This window comes from Lichenostomus cassidix, chromosome 2, assembly GCF_008360975.1.
Source record: "Lichenostomus cassidix isolate B80296 chromosome 2, HeHo_3.0, whole genome shotgun sequence".
NCBI classification, from domain to species: Eukaryota; Metazoa; Chordata; class Aves; order Passeriformes; family Meliphagidae; genus Lichenostomus; species Lichenostomus cassidix.
In genome coordinates, this window is record NC_139482.1 from 13,300,136 (window position 1) to 13,322,424 (window position 22,289).

General features: G+C 38.4%; 1 protein-coding gene across 12 annotated transcripts in view; it reads left to right on the top strand.

Moving 5' to 3' along the window:
* The window catches only part of PARD3 (par-3 family cell polarity regulator), a 441,649-nt gene that overhangs the window by 296,576 nt on the left and 122,784 nt on the right, over positions 1–22,289 (top strand). For all 12 annotated transcript variants that reach the window (XM_085050362.1, XM_085050357.1, XM_085050358.1 and 9 more), the window contains 2 exons: positions 456–683; positions 7,425–7,641. In XM_085050362.1, coding sequence (XP_084906488.1) covers positions 456–683; positions 7,425–7,641 — 445 coding nt within the window. The remainder of the gene's footprint in view (positions 1–455; positions 684–7,424; positions 7,642–22,289) is intronic.

Sequence of the window (22,289 nt, forward strand, 5' to 3'; positions counted from 1 at the left end):
TTACTCTACACACAGTAGGATTCATGCCTGTAGTCTGGTCTCTGTTTATCAGTTGCTAGCATAGATGAAATTTTCTGCTCAAAACAAAAGCAATTAATTGTTTTGTTTGATGCCGTTAGATATGCATCTGTGCTGGTTTTATGAGCTAAGTTTTTTAAACCCCATGATTTCTTTATCATTTGAATTGTTTATAATAATAGTAATGGATGTTGGTCTCTCTTCACTGATTTGAAAAGCCAGACGTTGCTAACATTGTCGGTTTCGTTGACTGTGACTTGACATACTCATTTGCTTCTGAGACCAACAAATCTGTGGAGAATTCCCTACAGATTATTGAGAGATGATGTGAATAATGTTAAGTATGTCCCCAAAGACTTTCAGGATGGATATGCATAATCAAGCATGCAGTTCTCAACACTAATTCTAATTACTTTTTTCCCCCTTAAATCACTAAGGTTCCCCAACCAGAGATGTAGGGCCTTCATTAGGTCTGAAGAAATCCAGCTCGTTAGAAAGCCTGCAGACAGCCGTGGCTGAGGTGACTCTGAATGGTGACATTCCTTTCCACCGCCCACGCCCACGAATTATCCGAGGACGAGGCTGCAACGAGAGCTTCAGAGCTGCCATCGACAAGTCCTACGATAAACCTGTAGCAGATGATGATGATGAAGGCATGGAAACTTGTAAGTAAACTGGTGTTTTACATAATGAATGTTAATGGCATGGGTTAATTCCTTTAGAAAGGGACTGAAGTAGTAGAATATAATTTTAGGATCTTAAAAGAATAGAGCTAACTTCGTCAATATTTTTTAGGCTTTTTCGCTTAGTTTGCTTTAACAGATCGCCACACTCTGCAGCTTTCTTCCTTACTAAAATAAGAGAGTAAGATTATTGGGAGTGTGTTTACTTAAATTATTGGGAAAATTTTCTGTAACATGGATAATTAGTGTACTAATGTAAATGAGAAAAAAAGAATTTAGGAAGAAAGACAAACCCCCTAAATTTATATTACAAAAATATATGCATCTGACTTTGAAACAGTACATTTGTAGTGTTGGGGGGATAAAAAGAAATCACTGTCCTTTAATTAGAGTGAGGAAGGTTGGCAGATCTAATAAAATATAAAGTTAATGATCAGCTATTACCCACCCTAATGGGCATTCATTTACATTTTCAGTTCTTTAACCTGAAGTGTGACCCAACATGTGGAGAATGTCATTAACATAAAAGAATCACTTCAAAGCTAACCTTATCATTATTGAACTATGTAAGAATGGGCTGGTAAAATGACAACTCATATTGAATGAAAATAGTATGAATGGTAAATTACTTCAATCAGGGGTTGTATTAAAATCATTGAATTTTTAACCTTCATGTTGTACTACTTTCAACTTGTCACACACCAGCAGAATTTTTTTTTTTATCAACCTGCAGCTAGTTAGAAGTTTATGAATGAAGATGATGGTGGGAAGGTTGAAGTAGGAAAGTATTTAGCCTAAATGCTAATGAAGGCTTGAAAAGGAATTTTTCACTCTCTTTTTAAGGTTTTTTAGAAAATTCTTTTTCATTAGCATCATTCCTTAATATTCTTTCATAAGTTACTTCTGTAACCACTCTTGTATTTTTTAAAAAACTTCTCGCCTTTTTTTTTTTTTTTTTTTAATCTGCCTGCTTCTAAAAGTGTTCTGAGGCCGCAAGGGAGGTCATTTTGCCAGTCACTTTTCTCAAAGGTAGTTACAGATGGAATTAATTCTGCTTTGCTTTTCCAGCACCTAACAATTTCACACAGCAGTGAGGCTAAATGCTAGTGTGGTGCTGCTGGCTGTCAATCTATTTCTGGCCAGTAGAAGAATAGGTATGAGAAAATGTGTAGCAATCCTACTCATTCTTACAAACTGCATGCCTGTGGTCTTTTGGGACATAAGACCACGTTTTTATAGAAGGCCTTGTTTGGTGTGAGCCCACTGGTAGTCATATCCTGTTTTGAGGCTTCAGATATCCAAGGTTTATCCAGAAGTTACAGATGGTTTAACTTTAATTGATCAAAAATATAGCAAAACTATTGTCAAGAAGCGCTTTCAAGGTGAGTATAGGTTTATGAGATTCTGGTAAGGGGTATTGAGTTTGTTGATGCAATGCATAGAGAGTAGCAAGGAAGTATTTGGAGCCCTTTGGATCCTTCACATGGGAGCAGTGGTGTTGTGGCTTAACCCCTGCAGCAGCTAAGCCCCAGACAGCCTCTTGCTCACTCCCCCACCAGCAGGACTGAGAGAATTGGAAGGGTAAAAGCTGGAAAACTTGTGGGCTGAGATACAGGCAGCTTCATAGGGAAAGCACAGGCCACACACACAAGCAAAGCAAAACAAAGAATTAATTCGCTGCTGCGCATGGGCAAGCAGGTGTTCAGCCATCCCCAGGAGAGCTGGGCCCCATCATCTGTAACTGTTACTTGGGAAGATAAACACCATCACTCCAAATGTTCCCCACTTCCTCCTTCTACCCTCAACTTAATCTATTTGAGCATGATGTCATATGGTCTGGAATATCCCTTTGGTCATCTGGGGTCACCTGCCCTGGCTGTGTCTCCACGCAACCTCCCATGGATCCCCAACTTTCTCACCAGTGTGGCAGGACAAAAAGCAGAAAAGGCCTTGGGTCTGTGTAAGCCCTCCTCAGCAATAACAAAAACATCTCTTTATTATCAACCCTGTGTTCAGCACAAAGCCAAAACACAGCCCCATACCAGGCACTGTGAAGAAAAATAACCCTACACCATCCAAAACCAGCACAAGCAGGAACCACACAAAGCCTTCTGGCTGAAATCAGAATGCCATGGGGTGAGTCTTTGCCCTCATCTCTGTTTGGATGAAGTTGTCTCACACTGGTGGACCAAGAGCCATCTCATGTCATGAGAGAGCAAAAGCAAGGCTGTTCTCAGAGCCCACGTGGTAAAGAAAGGCTGAGCAAAGTGCAGCCAAGCTGTATGTGTAGAACTATGCATTCTGTAGTGTTCTAATAGCTTCCACATATGGTGATGAAACATCTAAGGAGTATTCCAGAAATTTGAAGTGTCAGGTTCGTAGAAACAGATGAGTAGCAAAGCAAATATAGTAAGTTGATTGGACAGAATTCAGTCCTTGAGGATTTCTCCTTCTCAGGGTGATTGTGGGAGCTTAAGAACTGTCCCAACCCTGTGTTGCCTGTCCTCCTGAAAATGTCTGTATCTGCAATAAAACTCAAAGCACTGCAGTCTGCCCCACTTTGTGTAAATTCTACATGGCCTTAGGTTCCAGAGAATTTACCAAGTGGTGTCTTCAGCTGGACAAAGTTTGGGCACATACGAATATGTAGGAGTTTAACAATCTGGTCCTAACGTAACTAATGCCTCACTGCTGCCATAACGACGTTGCCTAAGTTTTTTTAAATTGTATTTAATTATTCCATAATTGTTTGAAATTAGAATGTGGCTTTCTCTCATTATAAAACCCAGGCAAACATGCTGGTGGTCAATTTGCTGATGCCCTTGAGGTTGGATCCATTTGTCTTACTCGAATTTTTTTGCCTTTTTCCAAGTGTTTCAGTGCTTGGAGTGTTTCTTTGTCTTCCAGACAGTGACCTGCTTTGGATTAGCAAGTAATAGCACTGCAATATATTGTATAGAGGAACTCCTAACATGTCATCATTCCATATACAAAAGCCATAAAAAAATACAGGTAGCATATGTGACAAAGGGGATGGGCTGACTCTTCCAAAAGTCCTTGGAACAATGTTCTATTAAATTACTAAATGTAGGATTAAAATCAGATGGCACTTACTGGTTCTGAGGTAACATTTTAAGTATTTGAGAAGATGGGTGTGAGTTTTAAAGGCTGTAAAGAAGGAACATTTGTTGAAAGAGGTGTGGGTGTTCAGTTTTTACAGATAATTTTTCCTGGTTCTTTTTTCTTTTTTTTGTTTTTTCCTTAATACTGGAAATAGCTGACTAGCAGCAAAATGTTTAGTGTCATGAAGAAGAACAAAGCGTTTTGATTGGGAGAGATCGACAAAGCTTTCTAATCTTATGCTGAATCTTAATTGCTGGAATCTAGGGCCGTATTAAATATCACAATAAGAGGCCTAGAAGCTTAGTGGCAAAATAGTTTCACATTAAGTAGCTTTGATTCCTCATGTGCATCTTTTCCATTTTATGGGCTAATTAGGAAAATAGCTTCGTAATACCTGTTTGTGTAGTTCTCTGTAGCGCAGTGTGGTTCATGAAATGACACTAGTGTTCAGTTTAATTGATGTTTAAAGTATACTCCAATTTAATTTTTTGGCTTCAACATCCTGAATGGGGAGGCAGGAGGTTGCAGGAAAAAAAGGAAATAACAGCACCAAAACAAATACATCCTGCGTTTTGCAGTAACCTAATGTCATTACTGCAACATAACAAAAATTAGAAGTTTCATTTGTAGCCTGGGTTTGAATTTTAATTGAGCAGCATTTGCATTTGTTTTAAACACTAGTAATTACGTGTATGTTAATTGCAGGATGACTGTGCTGCATAAAAGTAAAACAAGCTTCTTCATGTTGGGTCTTTTTAAGAAAACTGGAAATCTATTCAGTCCAGTAGAAAGACCAGTGTTTACTGCAGGAGAACAGGCATCTTAGTTCACAGGCCTCAGTCTAAGCCACTGAGTTAATTGAAAGCAAACTGTGTATGATAGACAAATATTAATTGCAACACTAATGTAGAAAGGTGATAATGTTCTTCACAGAATAAGTGAATAAGTGAATGTTCTTCGCAGAATAAGTGAAAGCATTGTGTCCTGGTTCTGGCCAGGACGGGGTTGACTTTTGCAGTAGCCAGGAGGGAGCATGGCCAGAACAAAGAGGTTATTCTGTACCAACTCACATCATTTTCCAGGGATGGGGGAAGGAGTCCCTACCAGGTCCTGTAGTGAGGTGGAGGGAGTGGTTGGGTGCTGTTGGGGGTGAGAGCTTGTGTGCCAATTGTTCTTTCCCTGTGAGGACTTTTATTAGTAGTGTTGCTGTTACTGTTGGTTTTCTTATCTCATTGCTGTTTCCAGTAAATTGTTCTCATCTCAACCTACGGTCCTTACTTTTTGTGCTTCCAATTGCCCTCTCCATCCTGCTGCAGGGGCAAGGGGAAGGGAGGGGCAGCAAGCAAGCAGATGCGTTTTGGAGAGGTCCAGTAGGAACACCAAACTGGGGAGTACCCTTCCTAAACCATGCCATGCTGTTCAAAGTTGTTCCACAACTCAGCATAGCACAGCAAACAATATATATTCATGATTTATTTAACGCATTGTTATCTGAGTATGAACAAGCATAGGTCAAGACTGATTAATCTTAAAAATTCTAGCAATGAAGTTCCAAGTAAACAGTTGAGTTCAAAATTTGTCAGAAATTTCATACAGATTTTTTTTTACTAATTATATTCGTTTGCAAGTACAGTCTTTTAAATGTCTAGTTGGAACAGATTGTAGCTATAAATTAATGTGTAAAAAATTAACATCTCTATTCCAAAGTGTTTTTCCACAATTCTTTTAATAATAACTAAATATCATTCCAGACACTGATTAAGAAATGCTGTGACCAAAAAAAGTACAAGAACAGCTAGTACAGAGGCATGTATAGGACCTATTAGTTTCCTAAAATACAATTACTTGAATATTAAAACTGTGTCCACAGTTAAGAGGCTGTATCATCTGCTTTACTGGTAGCAGTCCTGAAGTAAATGTCAAGGTCTGGCCTCAGTTTCCTTTTTTTTTTTTTTTTTTAATATATTTTTTTGGTGGTTTGTACTTCAGAGTACTAGTTAAGATTCAAAAATAGCTATAAATGTTGATATATATCTGACATGGTTTATTTTTTTGTTGTAATATGTTTATGTGATCATCCACGGCTGGAGAATATTTATAGAAAGCTTTTTACGTGATGAGTAAGTACAAAGTCTGTCAGACAGGTCTATGGATTGTAATATTAATGAATAAAGAGTGTTTTGCAAGCATCTGAGACAGGGAAGAGATGATATTGAATGGCTTTCAGTCAGTGATTTGTAGACTTTTCGGGTTCAATGATTTACTTGTAAGGTGAAGATGAATGATGACTAAGAAAAGCAAGTTTATATTCTACAGTAGTCTATATATGAGAAATTTCTAAAGAATTACACTCATCTCTTGGCTGTACAAGAGTTGCTGAGGTCTTGAGCAGTATTAGCACAACAATATTGAGTAGTAAACATAGGTGAAACTAAAAACCAATTTTTTTTCCTTCTGTAAGCCATGACCATTTCCAAATCTTACTGAGTACAAAATTTTTTTCTTTTCCATAGACTGTGTATATATAAAGCAAGACTGTATTTTTCAAATTCTACTGCCAAAAGTTGTTTGGAGCTTTTGTATTCACTGGAACTACAGGAGGCAATACTAAGTGTGCATCTGTGATCCTAATTGCTGCTTTGTGCAGTCTGTTGGAAAGCTGGGAGATGGTTACAGCCCTCCTTAAATGTGATGATATAAAATGTTAGAGCTCATGGAAAGTCACAGCTTCACTAGCCATGCAGTGCAGGATTCTGACCCACCAGCTTGAAGTGTTTTATTTCTTTCTTACTAAACTACTGAAGCACTCTTCAGGTTTTCAGTGGATTTTTTTTTTCTTTTAATCCTTTTACTTTCAAACTTTCTGAAATACGTGTGGGTTGTTAAATCTAACCTTGGGTGTACTTTAGGACTCCTGGTCTTGGATTAGAAACAGAGAAGGAATATGTTATCTGCCCTTAAAGGATTTTGCTTGTTCCACTGGATGAAATCTCCCTACCTGAACCTCCAGGGCTGCCCCATCTCAACCAAGAATAACACCAAAAATAACAATTACAGTGCATGATGTGTTCTAAATGGCTCCAGGAAATGAAGAAGCATAACAAAACTATTACATTACTTGCAGAAGAAGAAAACGTCTATTATGGCTTGTGTTGAGGGTTAACACTCCCTAATGACTTTCATATTTTTATGAGAATATTACTTAGAATTTATGGACAAGGAATGCTGCACTGCTATTGTTTCTTCTTGCAGACGTTTCTAAATCTCTCCTCAACTGATTTAGCTATTGAAACAAAATGGGCCAATTAACATCACTTTGCTAATCCTCTTTATTAATCCATACATTATCCAGAGTACCCATAAAGTAGAAATTGTGTTTTGCAGAATGGTCTGCAAAGGTGAATTAGTTGCTTTTAGGAGTTTAATAGTTCTAATGAACACTTCAAAAACCCCATATGAGCAGATAATGATTAAAAAAAATAAAAATTAGTATATTGTGGTTTTGCATATATCCTGCTTCAAAATACATTACGGAATATATGAAAAAGCCTGCCCTTGTTTGTTCTTATGTTACTGATGTTTCTTAATATGTGCTTTCAGTGGAGGAAGATACAGAGGAGAGCTCAAGATCTGGTAGAGAATCTGTGTCCACAGCAAGTGACCAGCCATCCCACTCATTAGAGAGACAGATGAATGGAAGCCAAGATAAAAGTGACAGAAAAAAAGCTGGAAAGGAAAAGAAGAAAGATCGAGATAAAGAGAAGGATAAAATTAAGGCAAAGAAAGGAATGCTGAAAGGCTTAGGAGACATGTTCAGGTAGGTACTTTGCAATCAAATGTCGAACAAATTATAAAAAGAAGTTTCTTTTTATAATTATTCATTATATTGTGAATTCTTGCTGAGGCTGTGTACTGTGCAAATCCACGCATGATGTATATAGGCTGATCTCTCAATTTTTGAGCCTATGGGTGGTGTCATGAAAGGGAAGCAGCTCAGAACGGAAGAGGAGGACATGGCTGGCAGGCCAAAGGAAAGCCAAAGGAAAATGTTTTAATCCACAGACTGGTTGGTTTTGGAAAGAGTCTTTGGTGATGTCTAAGTCATGCACATATCCTTTGACAAGTTAAAACATTTGGGGTTTTGTTTTATTTTTCTTCCTTAATATCGTACCCAAAGCTTCTGTGTTGCTAAATGAATGTTTTTCTTTGCTTGACTATTAAGACTATTGGTATCATGGAGGCATGATGTGAAAGAGAGGGATCAGTTTGAGATTGAAAAACAGCATGCTCCCCTGAAGGAAAACATGATCTAAGTAAGGTTTTGTGCTCTGAGAACCCGTAGAGAATGGGTCAGTGAAAGACTTGATTTTTACCAAACTGTGAGTACTTTTTAAAGGAGTCATCTCTCCAGCAGACATAAGTGATCTGAAAGGAGCAGACTGCTGAGGTACCCTGCTGTTGTGGGTAAATGTTGAAACATGACAAACATCTTTGATCACTTGTGGGAAGGGGTGAGAGAGCAAGAAAATCAGTCCTTCTTTTAGCTAGCTAGAGTAAATAAATATGTTTCAAAGAAAAAGCAATATTAAAGCAGTGTTTGTTTGTATATACAGTTATTAATTATTTATTTTGAAGTGAGGTAGCAGTATTATTTTAAAGATTTATTAATGATTCTGCTCTGAAAGCATGTAAGGGGAGCTTCAGTTAACTTTCCTGTAACTTTCTTTATCCTCTAAAACATTAGTTGAACTTGTGTTGCAAGTGCACAGGTTCTTGAGAATTGTTCTGTGACTGGGAATCATATTAAAAGTGCACTAAGCAGAAAAACTGGTTAATTAGGAAAAAAAAAGAAGTTAATTAGAAAATATTGTTTTGAAGGCTGCTTTAGAGCACATTAGATAATACCAGGTTGTTAGTGTATGCCACAGAACACCAGGAGGGTCACAGGAGGCAGTCCCACATGTCGGGTAGGAAGAGAGTCCTTGAGCCTGGTCCCTGTGAGACCCATGGGTTTGCCCTCATCCTCTGGACATTTGCCTGCCTCAATTCAAGCCTGGACCAGAGTGCTGCACCCCACTCTGGGAGAGTGTGGAAGGCAGGACATGTGAAATGCTGGCTGGTTCTTTTCTGCACTCTGCCGTTTTTATACAGCAGAAATGACAGGTAAAATTGAGGCACAATATACATGACAAATTCTATAGCCTCTAAGTAGTAGCATATTGGATACCTTGGGTGCTGTCTTGTGAGCTCGGTCAGAAAGTGTTTACAGCATCTAGAAAGCTTTGGCAGCTCCATGGTCCAGACAAGGTAACCTTTTCTGTATGCTTGATATAACACTTCTGAAATCTCTAATCTGGAAACAGCATTAATTTGACTGACTGGATGATCCAACGAATGCTTTGTTGTTTGCTCTTCATAACAGTCATTTTCTTGAGGTTTTTTTCCCTCACTTCCATTTCTGAGTGAACTTTACTTTTCAGTCTCCTCTTAATTAATGTGAGAGCAGTGCTATCTGGATGCAGTTGACTCCTCCTGGATCTGTAAATTAGCTTGCACCTTGTCAGCCCACACAGGAGAGGTGTTCCTGGCAAGCAGGAAAATGCTGATTGAGGGAATTAAGCATTATGCCTCATTTTAACTCAGTGCTTGATTTGCTTTGTTGACAGCCTTCTCAATGATATTTGAGAGATGGGCTTTGTTATGTCTGCAAGATAAGCTACTACTTCTACCTATAACATGCTTTGGTTTTCTGTACATTTGACATGTATCATGGGTATCAAGTAATCACAGAAAGAAGTTGTGTGATAGAAAATAATGATGACAGTAACATTTAAAATTCAAACCAGGATCAAAGCATAATTGGATGTTTTAGTTCTGTGCAACATTGTGATTTCTTTGTCGTACTTTTTCTTTTCTTCTTTTTCACTTTTTTCTTCCTTTTCAGGGCTCTATTCTTAAAATAATCTTTCTTCGTTAGGTTGTATGGGCAAAAACACGGGATGAAATTGCTATTAACTGACACTTTATTCCAATGTCTGTATTTAGCCAAAGGGCTTTTTGTTGCCTATATGCAAGCTGGCAGCTCATAAAGTAGAGTCTGTGTGATGTATAAAAATAAGTCTTTTTGCATTCAGTTAAAATCATAGGATTTGCTACTGGAATCTTCATTAAACTCTGCTGTGAGTTGGAAAGTCCTATTAGAGAACCCTAGGTTACATTTATCCTTCCACATCTAGTCATCATTTCCAAGAAATCCCTGGATGATTCAGATAACAAGTTAAAATCATAAGTAAATCTTCTAAACACCTCCATTGTTTTACTTACTTGTAAGCATAGTAAAGAGGATTGACATAACCTTGGAGGAGAACTGCAAACTGAAAACTGCAAAACTGTGTGGCTTTGACACACACAACTCCCATTATTTCCAGAGGACCTTTGCTGACACTGGGCTGTGGACAGGCTGAAAGTTCACCCTTCTGACTGCAAAATAAATCTGTCTGAGCATGTGTGTATTTCTTTTTCCAAATTGACATTTCAGGGCACAACAGATTATTTAATTATGTCATTTGGCTGAGAAGTTTCTTCACAGATGAAAATAGAACAGAAGTTAGCCTAGAAAAGTGTTGAGCAGAAATACTGTGCTGTTTGAGGAGAGGCAGGTGCTGCAGTGCTTTGCCTACACCTGAATGTATTTGTTTTACCTGAATAGTTGGATCATTCCTGTCTTAGCCTTTCAGTAGGATTATGTGCCAAATCCTGTGAGATGTTGTGCAGTTCCTCCTTCTCCACTTAGAGGGTGCCTGGACGGCCACTGCCGACTGAACAAATAGGTTTTGGGAAGCTGATATGAAGTTCTGCTAGTTTTTTTGTTTCACTGCTGAGAAGCCTTCAGTGGATATATGTTTTGACACCAGAAGTTTATAAAAATCTGTATGCTTCTCCAAGTGCAATTTGAAATATGTTTACTCATTTGGAGTCTGATTTTGTTTATTTTTAAGTAGAGATTTTGTTTCTTGATAAAAATCAACCAGACAAAACCAATCAGTAGATGAATAAGTCATTGCTGCCTCAAGAAAGTGTCTTCACAGTTTCAAAGAATGTGCCTGTAATTAATGCTGGTACATGTGCATTATTTTAATGGGTTTCTGTGTTTTGTGATTGTTTGACATTCCTTTCCTGAGAGAGAAAAATAGTATATGGTGTCTTTATTCCCCTTCCTTTTGCCCCTGTCACGTACAGAGCATTTTTATGAAAGTGGATCCCCTCAGCATATGAGAGTGGAAAATCTGAGATGTTATATTTGAAGGTTTTGGATGATGATGAAATGCCACATCTGCCGTGGTGCTGCTGATCACTTATGATCCCTGTACTTCATTCATGCTTCTCTCCAGTGTACAAGCTTGGATGTAGTTGTTAGGTGGGTGACTGGACTGGTGAAGTAAAATATGTCCAGCAAGTGGTCAGTCTTGGGAAAGGATGTGTCTCAGGAAAAACATCTTTGAAAATTCATATGGTATGTTTAGATTTACATGGGGAACACCTGGTGAGACCAAAAGATGGGGAATATGACTTGTATCTTAACCTGGAGTTTAAGCAAGTAATATCTGCATCTGTTTTGGAGGTTATTTATGGAATAGATGTAATTTGAAGCATCTGTGGATAAGTATGTTATAGGAAATAAATACATTTTCTACTGTAGGATTTAATACCTGAGTGCCACATATACATGACTTTTCAATGAAGAACGTAAGCACTGTGTATTGAGCTTCCCAGAACAAGACAGTATGCTCAAAATGAATCATTTGCATAGGGTGTTTTTTTGTATATAGAGACTGTGTATTTTAAGATCTGGCCTGTAATGTTGATGGAGCTCCAAAGTCATAACACATGGTAGGTGATCTTTAATTCCCATCTTAACTATTGTAGCATATAGGTGGGTAAATCAATGCACTAAATAGCCAATGCAAATGCAATATGCCCAGAATACCATTAAAATCTAATCCTAATTAGATTTAATTACATTTAAAATGATTACTGAGAGCCTTGCAGTGTTGTATCTTCCAGTTCTGTGGGAGGAAATAGATAATTCAGTTTGCAACCTTGTTTAGCTGAAATCAGATATACTGCTGGCTATTTCTTTCCCCCACACAGCTGTTTCCAAGGTGCACTGGACATGTCCAGATTTATAAACATACTATTTGTAGGTCTGAATTACACATTTCAACCACATTAGCCATCTGAGACCACTGACTAGGCATTTGGGAGAATAACCTACATGGATTACTGTTACTTGTTACATGACTTCCTTGTATTGCCTATTCTGGTTTTCATTTAAGTGTCCTCATTGTAATGTCTGTGAGGAGATGAAAAGCAACTCACAAAGGTTATACCACAGATTTAGTAAAAGCTTTCTTTCTCTTTCATTTAATAGCAATCTTCAGACTTTTAACTAGGCACAATAACTAAAACGTGTCAGGGTTGTGTAGAATACCGTCGAATTATATCCTAATCAGCAGGACTGGCAAATACCTCAAACTTGATAAAACAAGATCTGTGGTCTGATTTCTATCATTCAGTAGCTTAAGAAGCAGCAATAATGATATTTTCCTTGGAAGCATGACTAATAGGACTTTGTATTGGTGAATGACACTTACTGATGTATGGACTTAATAGAAAACATGGGAATGAGCTCCGAAAGTTAGAATTTTTTTTTCTTTAGTGCTCATGGAACAAAATGCCATAAATCTTGAGCCTTGGAACACAGAGGAGGAGGTTAGTGCTTAAACACCCGTCAGCTGCATAATTTCAAACTTGGAAGCTCATTGTGTGCACACTGAACTGTGCCTGGCTTTGCTAATGCTCAGATGAGAACGTTGCCGACAGCTTGTGGTGCTTGTGCTGAGGCTTTCATCAGGAGCGCAGAGCTGGGTCGTTGGTCAGGTAAATGGAATCTGGGGCTGTTTGTGCTCTGGTTTTCTCCTGCTGCTATTACAAGCCAGCTGGCATGACTGTCATTACCTCCACATCTGCTTCCCCCCTTCTGCCACCAGCTAGAAAATGCACGACCTGCTATAATCCTAGATGCAGGGTCTAAGCAGGATAGCCTTTCAAACTTTAGAGGAGTAACACAGTCCTTATCCTGTCTGCAAGTTGGATACTGTTGATGCTTCTTTTCTGTGCTTCTCTGGGCTACTTTGTCCTTATCCATTTTCAAAGTTTCAGCAGGCCACTGGGACACATAGCATCAGAAAAGCCTTTCAAATGAAATCAGCCATGCAGCAAATTGTCATCTTTGATGCAGACAATTACCCAGGACTCTTACAAGTGTCTTTCAAAGCATTTTCATATTCTTCACTTCCTTCTTTCCAATTAAAACTAAATAAGGGACTGAAGGAGATAAGCTTGGTTGGAAATAGGTTTTCTTTTTCAGAAAGGCAAGCCATACTCCTTCCTTTCTCTGTGCACTTTTTTGCCTTCCTGTTTCCTGCTGCTCGATGGAGGCAGTTGCTTTGAGGAGAGGTGTGTTTCACTGCCTGCAGCCCCAGGCTCACTGACTTTTGACTAAGATGTCATTGGGGCAGGGGGTAGTGGAATGGCAAATTTATGTCTCTAAACCAGACAAGTTCACATAATCTGCCAGGGATTTAAGGAATGCAGCTTCATTAAGTGCTTAGTAAACTCTACAACTTTTAAACGAAACACAGAAAGCAGTGGTATGCAATTGTGCAAGGGAGATTTGAAGTGGGAGATTAACATAATCGTATGTGGCTTTCTGGTTTGTCACTCTGACAGAAAGCAGGGCTTTGCTCTATGTGTTCTTAACACTGGATTTTTCCAGAGTAAATCCTGAATTTGTAAATCTGATGGTGGTATATGGGGGTTTGGTTGTTGGGTTTTTTGTTTTAAATTTCAATAGAATCAGGGCTCTTGTTTCTAACATCCAGAAGTGTCAGGATGACTTGTTACTAGAGACGAGTTCATAGTGGCTGCTAACATATTCTCCCAGTGTTCTTCCTCTGCTTGTCAGCGACTTTAAATAGAGAACCTTTGACACCTTCAGCACTGTCTTTGCCTGCAAAGCAAGCGAGGGAGGCAGGCAGGGTGACAGCTGAGCCCTCCACCATCCTGCCCGGCGTTCTGCACACTTCTCTTCCAGGCCTGCTGGATGAATATAGAACACAAGTGTCAAGGATGACACCTTCTTTATAATCTCTGCAAAGCCAGCCTTTTCAGGGAAGAATTTGTTGACAGTTCAGAGATTCAAAGTCAATTTCAGTTTAAGCTCATATAGAAATAGGATTTTTTCCTCCACCTCATGTGATAATTGAAGACTAACCAGGCAGTGCACTAGTCCATAACAAAGTATCATAAATAAATGCTGTCTTGAGAAATGAAGTATTTGTTAGGTGAAAAGCTCTATTAATGACATTTGTTTCGTTATCTCTTGGAAATGTTCTTTGGAGACATAATTCACTAGTGATAGCACCTGTACATTGCTATACATTGTGGATGCTTCGGATTATGTTTTTAAAGCAGAGTTGTCTTTGAAAATCCTTTTCAAAAACAGAAATAGGAATGTTGTCTTAGAGGAAAATGAATGCATCTTAATATATTTTTGTATCTGGGATGACATAGGCTGTTAAGTCAGAGTTTCTTAAGGTACTTAAGTTGGCAGCTGCAGGACAGCTGATCCTTTTCTAAAAGGCAAAGCTCCAACCTTACTCTACTGCATTTCACTTCCCGGGAGCAATGATCTGTATTTGCAGTGTGTTGGCAGGCTGATGCTCCTGTTAGGGTGTTAACATGTCCTACTATTGTGCAAAGAAATAGTCATTAAAGACATAATTATGCAACACTTCAGTGATAATGGCAAAATGGAAATAATCTAGTGTATGATTTCTGGAATAGAATATACCAACATAGAAATAGCTGGTGAACACCTGTGTTTCTCTGAATGCTGTAAGAAAATAGTAGGTATAAGGCTTTCAGAGGGCTGATTCAGGTTTTTAAATTGTTATTGCAGGAAAAGCTTAAGAGGAGCACAAGTTTTGTAGAAAGAATAAGAGAGAAGGAAATACTAGAAACAAAGTTTCAGTGGGGTATAGAAGTAGTATGTCTCCCTGTTTGAATCTGTTGATGACTTATGGAAGAAAAAAATAGAATTAGGAAGAACTGAAGAGTTATTGAAAATACTGTGCTCTTAGAGTGATTCGGGCAAGAAGGGTTCTCTGCTTGGCTCAGCTCCTGCTCACAGCAGTCCAGCTTCAACTTTTCATCAGCTGAGTGTCATGCCCAGTTTGGTTTCCAATATCTCCAAGGATGGAGAGTCGGCAGCCTCTCTCAGCAGCCTGTTCCAGTGCTTAACCACTCTCCTGGAGAAAAGTATCTCTCCTTGTTAAGATAGGACTAAGATACACTGAATAATCGCTGGTACAAAAAATGTGAATCAGTTAACATGTACTTATGCTTCTCATGAATCAAGAACATGTGGATGTACAATAAGATTTTCATGCAAAAAGTTTTAATTTTAAAGGACCTGAGTGATAGGCTATTACTCTCAAGGGACTGCTGCCCTCACAGGACCCAAAGAGTATAGGAAGTAATGCAGCTGAGCCTGTGTTCATGTTCTCATGATATTTGTGACATGCTAAGTGTTAAGGAAGAACTTATCTATAAAGTGGTTTTGTTCTTATTATGCTTCCAAGCATCTTACTCTAAATTGTCTTGGACTGGCAACTATTAGGATACTGAACTTGATTGGCTGATATGGTAATAGTGTATTCTATGATCCACTGAGCTTGCAAAGGTGATCATTTTCTGTGGAACTGAGGAAGAAACAGTTGACAGAAATCTTCCCTTACACTATTTCATGCTACACCCAAAACTGTCACCTGTTTTTTGTTAAATATGTAAAATTAGTGTTGTATTAATGCTGATACTTTTCATTTTCATCCCAAAGTACATATATCAAGTAAAACCTGAGGCATTTGTAGTTCAGCCAGTTATAAAAGAAGGAACTTTATCTTACTTTTGGAGAGGGAGAATTCCACTCACGTTCAGTTGATTCATTAGGATTTAATGTAAGAGCATAAGAATTTGGTCACACAAGAGTTAAATGATAGCCAGGAAGTCCCTGTACCACAGTACTTTGCCTCTGACAGTGATCAGTAGTAGCTCCAAGGGTGGAATACCAGAACTGAGTGACCATATACAGTTCTTCCCAGGTCTGCCTTCCAGGCTTTCAGTGATCTGTAGCTCAGGGCTTTCTTGAGACAGTGCCTTTGTGCTCAAGTGCAAAATATTGTGTGTGTGCATATTCTGTTCTGGGCAATTTGTCCTGTTATTGATAATTTGAGGTATATTTACCTAATTCCAAAATATTACAAAATCTGTAGCATGTCCTACACAAAAATGTCTTTTAGAGATTGTGTAAATGACTTTTGTATCAAGAAGCTGCTTTTGCATTTCAAGTGCACAGACCTGATTGCAGTGCACCACAGTAGATCTGACTCATTATGTCAGCATTTTATGGCACTCAGGTAAGCATGTTTACAAAGCAGCAGTAAACCTTTTTGATGTGCAATAACATTTCAGTAGTTAATGTAGTGTTCCACCGCATATTAAATTTTACCACTTCTGTGCAAACTTACAATAAGCAGAAGTGCAAGAAAAGGCTGTAGATGTTTGCAAAATAGACCCTGCTGGAATGATTTCAAGAGCTGGTTTTATAGTGTGTGTTTGGTCTAGCTGATGATGTGGTTAACAATAAATTTTGAAATGTTTGCTTTTGCAGAAGATAAATTCTTAGTTTCTACAAATGTTAGCTCTTTTTTCAGCACTTTGTTGCTGTTAGTCTTGTAGCTCCTAGTCCAAAAAAGAAAAAGAACATAGTATAGTTTTGTGAAACTACTTGGTGACCTTGACTAATTTCAATAAATATAATAGCATACTCCTGATATGGCTGTTTGGTGTTTTATGTTGAGAGTATGTTGGAAATTCTGTATTGGTAGAGAAGTTCTCTGTTACAAATAACTAGTTCAGTCATTATTAATTGGCTATTAACTTCATAGACTTAGCTTTGTCAATGAAATCTGCATAGTTAGTCCTTACGTTTTTTGAGCTTGCAATACAAAAAACCTGCTGGAGTTTGGCAAGCTGCTTGAACTTTCAAGAGCATCTATTTTCTCATTTTAAAAATAGGATAGTACCTGGTCCATGCTAATGTCTCCAGGGGTTTTGATGTCCTCTGCTGTTTCCTGTGTTGTAGAAATCTGAAATATACGTATGCTAAAAACATACACTAGAGCCTCCAGGTACTGGTGTTTAGTTTGAAGGTAGATGGATGCTGGATGGATGAATGACTGAAAATGTATGTAATTTGCTTTTTTATGCTATGCTGTTATAAGTAGTGCTTGGTAAAAAAACGTCTAATCAGTAACAAAGTTTATGGATTAGCTCTAAAAGATCTGAAAAAGAGGATTAAATAACAAAAATGCATCTAGAATCTTATCTTTATCAGCAATTTTGAGTACCACAATAATGAAAGTAGTATATTTTTATACCGATTCCAAGTGCCTTTAGCATATTCAACTCTGGGTGTGTTTAGTATGCAAGCTGAACTGCTATTACACATTTCAACAGCAGCATACCACAAATAAATCTCAAATATTTCACAATGTTGTTATAGATGCTATAGTTGTCTTTAACACATAGTGCTAAAATCCTGAAATTTAGAGCACAACATGCTGGCACAAGCAGGAGTTTCAGCTGTAGTGTTACAATTAAAGTATTTCTTTTCTCTGATGTTGCTGAGCAGGTAATGATGCCAACAATATGATATTCTGTAACTGTTAGGAGTCCTGGTATCATCTGTAGAGCTCCAAATACTTTGCTAATTCTGTTTGCCTTTTATAACTCCAAAGGAACAAAACTGCTTGTGTAAGATAAATGAAATGTGAAGAATCAGTGCCATTTTCATTGTTGGGTTTTTTTTTTTTAAGATTTATTTTAGGCTGTATATTCAGAAGAAATAGTAAAATGGCAGTGATAATTGCTGTATACTGTGTGCAGCACTGAGCATGAGCAGAGCTGTTCTCATTTGAAGAAGAACATCTCAAGAGCCAGATATCTTTCAAGTCAAGTCTGGTTTTATTTTAAACATCATCTGTCGGGGTTTCTAAATAAATATAGGCCTAGTAATTTGCTTCCTGTAGTGCCTGAGGATGTAGAAATGAGAACAAAAATGTCAGTGTGTATGGGGCTGGTCCAGATTTGAGATATTCTGTGCTAGGAGCTTACTTACATGGTGGCTGAAACAAAAAAAACCAACTCACCACCCCACATCTCTTGCCTGTAGTTAGTCCTGAGAAAGTCCTGCTTTGTACAATTTTTCAATCTGAAAAAAATCTCAGCTCCCAGCTTGGCCCTAAAATAATCAGCAGTGTAAATGACAATTGATATAGTTATTTCAACTGCAGTTACCATGAAGATAGCTCAAGCTCTGACTACTGGCAGCTACAGGATGCCAGGCATCTCCAGGGCTCCAGGTAGCTCTGGGCAAGCCCTGGAAGCAGCTGCTGCAGGGACTTGCTGCCAGACTGTGTCCCAGCAATGATCCACCTGAGTCCTATTGCATCTCCTCCAGAGATGGTTTGTTCTGCTGGTGCTGCTGCAGTGCAAAGTCTTGCTCTTCATTTTCCACCCAGAAGATACTGCATGTGTAAACTAAATTTTTATGCTGCAGGGCAGAATATCAGCTGATAGAAGAGACAGAGATATGTGAAGCCAGCAGTGGCATATTAATGTTTTCTACCCAGAGTCTTGGTTCAGGCTAAGTCCCTGTGCCATAGCTGTATATTTGTATCAAACTTTAAAAATACTGTGTCAGTTATTTTTTGCTCTCTGCTTTTTATGATAATGTAGATTCACCGAGTCACAGAATGGTTTGAATTGGAACTTAAAGATCATCTAGTTCTAACCCCTCTGTCATGGGCAGGGATGTCTTCCACTAGACTAGGTTGCTAGTCCCATCCAACCTGGTCTTGAACACTTCAAGGGCACATAAATAAATAGTGTTCTTGGGTACCTTGTAAAGGTGTCCTGTTGGCATTATTTATTTGGTTATAGAATTAAACTTTATTTTTTAGCCACAAGGCAACTTGAGTGGCACTGTGAAACCCAGAATGAGACAGGAGACCTAAACTGTAACCTACAGCCATCAGCACTGGGGTGCTGCAGCTCAGTGAGGAGAATTGCTTTTTGGTGTTCTAGGCATTCTTTGAGAAGAGAACAACAGCTGCACACTTGTCTGGCTTTAGAAATATTTTGGTTAGACTTGTCCCACAGATCCTACAGTGTTGACTGTAGTCTTCTGCTGGAAATTATCTACCTGGTTTCTCTACCTCCTGTAAGTGGAAATATATGAATGAGGCTAAAGAGATAGAGACATCACCTATTGCTTAATTTACCCTGCAGAGATTATTTTCTAGGAGGTGTGTATCAACAAAGATTTTTAGTAACTGACAGAAAAAGTGCTGACTGACTTACTAACATTTCTAGGTAATGAGATCTGTAGGGAAAATTTAATCTTTGGAAGGTTCCAGATGAACCGCAAGTAGTTTCATTAACTTTTTGTGTGTCTATGTTAACTCTGGCTGATTTAATGCAATGTAATTGCAAGACTGCAAGGGTTAAGTTCTTGGAATAATGTTAGTGTAATTTCCTGGTCTAACTAGCTTGTGTATTACATTTCTGTCCTAATTTCTCTGCTGTTGCATGTGCTTAGTGAGCATTTTTAGTGATTTTCATGTTGTAGCTCAAGTTTACCTAAGGCAGGCCTATCAAGCATTTTGGTTGTAAAAGGGAACTATGATGACTCTTAGTATTACTGAGGGATTTTTTTTTCCTTTTCTGGCAGGAAACTGTTGAAGCAAATTTCCCTTGCAACTTCTTCTTTTTATTCTCTTTTTCTTTGGCCATCTCTTGAGTGCCAGTAGAATGGGTGGGTTTTTACGCTTCATTAGCATTTCTTATAAGGTCTGCCTTTAGACCAGTACCCATTTTCTAAATTGGGGTTGCAAAAAATCATAGTAACCAGATGCAGGATTTGTCTCTGGCCTGGCAAAGTGTTAGATTTAACAAAAGAAGCTAATAAAAATGTTCAAATTGACCCTTCTCATCATTTGGACTTCTTGGAGCTCAATCAATCACTCATTATTATCAGAGTTATTCACACAGAGGCAGAAGTGCTAGTGTTTCTCATAATCAACCCTTGAGCCAGACATAATTTGCAATTTGAAGCATTGTATTTGGAAACAATAATGCATTAAAATGAACAGAGCAGGGATTGGAAGTATAGCTGTGGAGAGAATGCATTGATGAGTAGCCATGGTTTAAATGCTCTCTCTAAGCATCCTTAGTGGACACTGGTAATTAGAGGCATACAATGCAGTATTCTTCGTACCTAAATGGCTCCACAATTTTTAAACTCCTCTGTGGAGTGTGACAAATGCAATGGCAGAGGTTGCCCACCTTGCTGCGTGGCTGCAGGGCAGCAGTGGTCAGCAGGGGTAAGGTGGTGTCACCTGTTTGGCCCAGTGTGAGCTGGAGACAGTGTGCTGAATGTGGCACTGGGATGTAGGAATTTACTTTGACTCAGAAAAATTGCTTGTGTTATAGAAGAATGACTATGTTGCACTTTAGATTTAGATTGTCGAAACTTGTTAATAGTGGTTTTGGTTGATGCTGAGAATTTTGGAATTTTATGTTATCCCTGTGTCTGGTATTGTGCATTGCAAAGTAGAGAGTTGTATGTGTGCTTTTCTGCATGCAGTCTGTGAGCTAACATACTGCAGGCCTTCACTCAAGCTTTTTCAGGAGCCTGCTCTTTACTGTGTAAGTGAGGCTTAATTTTTTTTGCAATTTGTATTTACAGTCTTTCAATTACTCTTTAGTATCTTACTGCCCAGTACTGCATTTTAGAACAGGGCACTGCAGTCCTGATGGGCATATTCTGTGTAAGAGGGGTGAAAGGAGAATTTTTAAGTACACTAAATCACAGTATAAAAGGATATGTTGCCAATTGAGATTATATATTTATAAAACATTATATATATTAAGACTATAAATATTATATAAAAAGACAGAATTAGCTTGGCTGGGTCACCTGTATGAGCTACTTTCTTCAATGCCAAGTAGCACACAGTGTATCAAATTTAAGCTTGGGGCAAGTCAGTGTGGTCAATAAATGCTCTCTTTTGAATACATACACAGCACTAAAGAGCTTTGGTCGCAAACTTTAAAATGCTTAGAGTGTTATGAAATGTCCATTAAAATGTCATGTACTACTTCTGTGGTTGCTCCCATCATTAATGACTGTTAAGAAAATTGTACCTAAGCAAAGCTTTTTCTGATGTTCCTGACTCCTTCAGGGATGCCACAATCCACAGTTTAACAGGTTTTGGCTGACCACCATGAATATGAATTATTTATGGTGACTTTTACTATGTTGTGGTATTGCTTACTGAGTAGATTTGGACATCTCTGTTTGCTGTCTTGCTGCTGTCTTTCCAATAGTATGATTGTAAAACTTTTCCTACTTTCTTTGGCCTTCTCAGCCTGCTTTTCAGCTACAGCAGTTAGAAGTAGTTGTTGGGGGTGTTTTATTTCTTGTGATTTATTTATTTATTTATTAGGGCTAGCTTCAGGCAATCATGAGTGGCAATGCAAGAAGATTATCTTCTGTTTAGGAATTTGCAAACAGATGGTCTTTCCATAAAAGAAATCTGTTTTTAAAAGTTCCACCATTTTATGCTGGAAGTAAATATTACAAATGCTTAAGTTGTGAAAAGAGAGCGACTTGGTGTGAATAATATTCTGCCTGTTGTGTCATGCCTTTCAGGAAATGTTATCAAAACTGTTTATGAAAATAATTGAATGAAACCTCATGACATGTCTCTTGGTTTGGCATCATACCCATTTTCTATGAAGTTGGGATACTGACTCACAAAGACAGGCAGACTACGTTTCACTGGCTGGAAACAGTTATGGATCACATATGTTGTTTCCACTTCTCCCCAGGAAGTTGTTGTGGGAATCACCAGTGCTGTTGTACGCGAAGTGTTGCGATATGTGCGCCGTCCTGTCTGTTCTGTTTCAGTAAACTGAGTTCCGTGAGATGTACTAGAACACCCCCTTGAATGGTGCTGAGAAATGTTTGTTGAATGTTTGGAAAGTGATACTGCTGGGAGAAAATGTGTGATTATAACACAGAAGACCTTCATGTGCTTTGCAGTAGTCAGACCCAAGGTGGGCACTTCAGAGGGCTGATGTTTTGCAGTTATAGCCACTTCAGTTCTCCTGCTTTAAATTTCTGTGTTTGTGGCTGAGCATGTGAGTTTCTTTATTGCTTGAAGGCAAACATCATTGCTCTGAAGAGACACATGTGTACCTTTTCAGGGTGTTCTT